The sequence below is a fragment of the Oreochromis niloticus genome, linkage group LG9 (genome assembly GCF_001858045.2).
Source record: "Oreochromis niloticus isolate F11D_XX linkage group LG9, O_niloticus_UMD_NMBU, whole genome shotgun sequence".
Classification (NCBI taxonomy): Eukaryota; Metazoa; Chordata; class Actinopteri; order Cichliformes; family Cichlidae; genus Oreochromis; species Oreochromis niloticus.
Genome location: NC_031974.2, coordinates 35,020,172 through 35,025,464, shown reverse-complemented (window position 1 = coordinate 35,025,464; position 5,293 = coordinate 35,020,172). Strand labels below are relative to the sequence as shown.

Below are 5,293 nucleotides of genomic sequence, written 5' to 3'. Positions count from 1 at the left end.
GCTACCTTCCCCATCCGTCATCAGACAGGTCTCCAGTGTAGCTCCTCCACAGGCGCTGTAGCGGGCTTTTCAGTAAACTGCTGAATGAACCCTCCACAAAGGTGGTGTTATCCCCATGTGAACAACTGGTTGTACATGGGGCCATCTACAGTATACTTCATTTATGTATCTCCTTGGAGGTGGAAGCCTTTGGCCTGATGTGAACTTTAAACCCTTTACTACCTGCTACCTGTGATAAACAGAATTGTCATGGGCCGTGCGATTTCCGTGAGTCATCTCGCCTCGAGGAGATCGGGCTTTTGTTGTGACTGCTCCGAAACTGTGGAATAGTCTGCCTTTACATATCAGGACCTCTCCATCACTTTTAAAACTCGTTTAAACACCCATTTTTACTCCTTAGCTTTTAATTCTGTATGAGTCTGTCATTATTTTATTCTCATTATTTGCTTATCTTTCATTTTACTTTCCTTTTAAATTTTATCTGATTATTTTATTGTTCAGTACTTTGGTCAACAGTTGTTGTTTTTAAAAGTGCTATATAAATAAAATTGATTGATTGATTGATTGATTGAATACTGCGTTGCAGTTGCTGCTAATCTATTGAGTAGTTCAAAATATCAGGAAACGATGTTCTTGACAAGACCTGGTGCTGTATCTGATCCCAGACCATGGAGGAGTGGGTTGATTGATATTACTTCAAACACTCTTCAAATTAGATAAAGTGGAATACTAAAAGCCAGGCTCTTACTCCCCTGTAGTTCAAATACTGCTGGATTGGCATCCTAATCCATGATAAACAAAGACAAAGCAAACTTTTTTTCCCCTTTTTTGGATAAATATTTAAGTTGTTATAACAAAAAAAAAAAAGCTTAGCTTTTCTAAGACAAAGACACAAGATTAAGATTGTATCACGCTTTTCCATTGCTTAAAATTGAAAAGTTAAAACAGAAGTGAAGAATGATGACATGAATGCATGGATGGGTGGATGTGTGATGGAAGCTGGAAGTAGTTTAAATTTATAATAGTAACAGTGCCCCAGTGTTTCTCTAAACCTTTACAGGATTCCACACGACAATCCTGCCAAAACAAAATGTGGGACAGTGCCAACTACAGAAACAGGATGACTTCTTCTGGGTGCAGAGGGAGGAGAATTCATCCCAAAGTGACTCGGATATAAAATGCAAATCACCTGTTGACTGACTGTTAACATGGTGCAACTTGCTGCAGCCACATCCCATGAGGGCCTCTGTGTTCAGAGGTTTAGCATCTTGAACCATCTAAATAAAATTAAAATCCCTACATTGAGCTTCACAGTAACTCTCTTATCCAAAAGCTGATCATTAGGAATTTCCTAGAGGATATTCAGTGTCTGATTTTGTCTGTGATCCTCAATTTGTGGCAAAAATCTTAAATGCTAAAAGAAGAAGCGAACACTGAGTCTGCACACATTTTTCTATCTGTGAACTTGCTTGTTACACGGGACTATAAAGGAAAGCAAATGATTCTTCAAAGACGGGTTAAGAGAATCTTTGTATCTTTCTCTCACAGTCTCATGTGGACTGTAAATTTCCTATCTGCCACTGTTGGAATTTATCAGTTCAAAAAAACTGTCTCTTGTGGCCACAAAGAGTGAGCATCTACCTGCTGGAATAATACACAAAAAAATCTTTTAGTTAAACATTTATTTGTCCTTCTGTTTGGTCTGTTCAGTGGAAACTACACTTTACCATGGAAACAAGTACTGAATACTAGCAAATCGATACATTTAGGAAACAATTGACATCTGTTATATTGCGCTTGGTTTTAGTTGAATCACTTGATTACATTGAAGCTCTACTACACAGCTCCTATAATGAGCTGTGTAGTAGAGCTGTCCCTGTCAGTCTTCCCTCTATAGATGGAACATTTAAAAATTGCAGGAAGAGGAAATTGTTCATTAAATGTATTGAGCATGTGAACAGCTGGGAAGAAGTTTATCGTCAATGTTTAGTGCATGACCACTGTAAAATCTGACATTAGTCACATACTGCTTTAAATGCAATTCATTATGATATGTGAGTTTTATTAACATAACACCAGTTAACAATTATATTTCACTCAAAGTGCTGACCTTGCATGTAAATCTTCCCTTTGACCACTACAGCCAAATCTGCCAAATGTCTGCATCTGCAGAATTTAAGAATCAAGACTTCAAATATAATTGTTAATGCTAAGCTCAAGTAAACAGTAACTATTGTTATTACATTTATTTGGGTCAAATTAATTTAATTTTAACACAGTGCCAAATCACAACATCAATCACAAGGAACATAATAAGACTTTAAATGATAGTAAATAGTACACATAGTTCAACATAGTATACACGTCCATATACACAGTGTATACCTGCTTCAAGTCAAAAGGCTGGCTGTGAAAAGCTGCTGAAACACTGACACTTTCATCGTTGTGTAACACACTGAATCCAAACATTATTAATGGAACACTCATAAAGACTTGTTGTCATCAGCAGAATATTATTTCTTATCATGTATTTGTCAGTGAAAACAAAGCTGTGACAAATGTGGTAAAGATGTAGTGCAGAACAACAGCTCACCATCAAATATTCACCCAGTAGATGCTAAAAACAAACAAAATGGAGTTACAGAAACACAGCCTACAAAAGGCATTTGACATCCTTATAATAATTTACAACGTAAAGCAAAACAGAGAGGAATGGGAGCAGCAGCAAACATGAGGATTACGATATCACACCACATTTCTTCTGTTCGTCCAACATGACAGCTGCAGGAAAAACAGCATAGAAATGGCTGTGCATTCAATTTAAATGTAGTTTCAGGGAGCAAAGTTCTGGATAAATGCCCTGATATTTTAAAAGTATTCATGTGTTTTGGATAAAACCTTCAGCGATTTGGCCCACAAGAAGAAAAAATCATTATGCAGCTAACACAGATTATTATTATTATTGTTATTATTAGTATTATTATTAGTATTATTATGGGACTCTGCATGTTTTCCTTGTGTGTGTGTGTTTGTCTGTGTCTGTCACATTACAGGTTGTTGTCCCCAGACAGTTCAATGAAGATGACTTACTGCTTTCTCATCATGCGGCCCTAGTTGTTTTTTCCCCGTTATTGTTGCCAGTACTGACTTTCTTAACACATCCATTTATATGCTGTTTATTAATTATGGAAAGGCTTGTTTAATTCCCCCTGCACCTGGTAAAACTGTCCCCGGAGTTGGATGTCATAGGGACCAAGGTCTGAGCTGCAGCCCTGATTGATGGGACAATAGCGGAGACCATTGTGACAACTTCGGTAGTCAACCGGTTCCTCGTGTTTGAGGGTGAAAAGCCCACTGAAGTTGAAGGGTGGGCTGAGAGTCCCCATATCCAGAGACCCAGAACTTTCTGGAGAGGAACTGTCGTTTAGAGACTCAAAGGGGCTGCAGAAAGAGCCAAAGGGTCGCAGAGACCTACCGCTACCCGCTGTAGTGGAGCCCCCAGCCTCGGGTCCAGGATGGTGATGATAGGCTGCGTACAGAGACAATGACTCCTCGTCGGGTTGTGAGATGACGCTGCAGGTGTTGAGCTGGAGACAGCCAGCGACAAGGTTAGTGGTTGGCTGAGAGAGACCTTTGCACAGAGTCTGGACGAATGTGAGCAAGTCCAGCCTTTTGCCAGTGCTCAGGATCTCACTGAGAACCCAGATGTAGTTCTTGGCCAAGCGGAGGGTTTCTATTTTGGACAGCTTTTGTGTCTTGGAATAACAGGGGACCACCTTTCTCAGGCTGTCCAATGCATTGTTAAGTCCATGCATACGGTGTCTTTCCCGCGCATTCGCTTCAATCCGTCGTAGTCGAACCCGGTCCAGGCGAGAGTGGCTCAGTTTCTTTTTTTGAGAAGCCCTTCTTCTGAGCCAAGCTGGATCTCCTGCTTCACTTTCCTCCTCCTTCACTTCAGCATTCCTCAGTTCATCCTCCCTCCTGGTCTCAAGGCTTTCCTCTAGGACTCTGTCAATCTCTGGCTTAATCAATTTGACTAATTTGTTAGAGGTCCAACTCATCCTTAATGAACTGATGGTTTGATTGGAGGACTGTTCATCAAATGGCAAAGTCAGCATGCTGTCCTGCACATTAATGGTGGGGAAAGAAAAATTAGATACAAGGCTTTAAACCTTAGAGGATAAAAATCCCCAAATTAGAACAAAACTTTGGATTTTTAGCAGAAAATTTGACTGTACACATAAGAACCATCATAATATCATTGTGCAAGATATCACAACAATTAGGAAAAACTGGGATATAACAAAAGTCCTTATCATGCGAAAATAACAGTTGTGATAGATACAGCTAAAATTAATTACCCGGCTTACCTATTTTTATTATTAGGCTATTATTATTTTTCAGTGACGCACTAAATAACTTGGCTCACCCAGCTCTGTTGTTAAATTTTAAAAGGTATCGTCCTGAAGCCTCCAAATATCTCGACAGGCAGTGAACAGCAAACACGTTCTCCTCCCTCTTTCCCCTGCTACCGTCTTCTTCTTCTTGCAGCCTTACAGACACTGATGCCATCTGCTGATGTCCTAGTCCTCACTCTCTCTCTCCCTCACACACACACACAAACTAGCTTCGTATCCCTCTTTTCTCTCTGCATCACTCTGCCTGTGCCTCTTTCCCTGTGCTCCTAACACAGTGGATACTGATCTGAGTTTTTAGAGTTCACATTGAGCTGCTATAGTCACACAATCAGCTGAAGTTAGTCGTGCACTTGTTCATGTCAGCTGTCTAGCTTACACCTTGCAACGTGCTGTCACATACATATAACCAGTGGTGGACTGGCCATCAGAGGACTGGTAGCCTAAGGGTCGTTTTGGCCTGCTGTGAATTTCAACTTGATCTGCACATAGTTTTTGGACCGCAGAGAATCCATGCATCAGGTGCAACTCTCGACACAGACGAGAGCCGTAGTTGTGCCAGAAAGTGATGTCTGATGTGCCAATATCTTTACTGTATTGGTAAAAAGACTGTGGTGAGCAGAATTTAGTAACAGGGTATATATTTATGTACTCATTATAAATAAAAGTGCAAATTCTTTGGAAATGTTTTAGAAATCTTTATCTTAGTGCATCCTCAAATTGGACAGAGAGTATTTTACCAACTGAATTGTCATCCATGACCTATTCCTATTCCATACTACAATCAGTGTAACAGATTCAAATACTCATTATGCCTTTTTGGTTAGAGACAGCATTTAGATTGGCCCTCCAACATGACAGGCCTGAACTACAACGTG

The 5,293-nt window shown here is 40.0% G+C and overlaps 1 protein-coding gene across 2 annotated transcripts; it reads right to left on the bottom strand.

Annotated features, from left to right (window-relative positions):
* Positions 1-1,673: 1,673 nt before the first annotated feature.
* Positions 1,674-4,801, bottom strand: LOC100696490 (neurogenic differentiation factor 6-A). 2 transcript variants are annotated; one of them, XM_005462304.3, is made up of 2 exons: positions 4,371-4,801; positions 1,674-4,124 (listed from the first exon to the last, which is right to left on the bottom strand). In XM_005462304.3, the coding sequence occupies exon 2, from the start codon at positions 4,116-4,118 to the stop codon at positions 3,180-3,182; it is 939 nt and encodes a 312-aa protein (XP_005462361.1). In that variant the 5' UTR covers positions 4,119-4,124; positions 4,371-4,801; the 3' UTR covers positions 1,674-3,179. The 2 variants fall into 2 exon arrangements, with proteins under 2 accessions (XP_005462361.1, XP_005462360.1); XM_005462303.4 differs by having other exon boundaries at positions 4,430-4,799.
* Between the last annotated feature and the right edge of the window lie 492 nt (positions 4,802-5,293).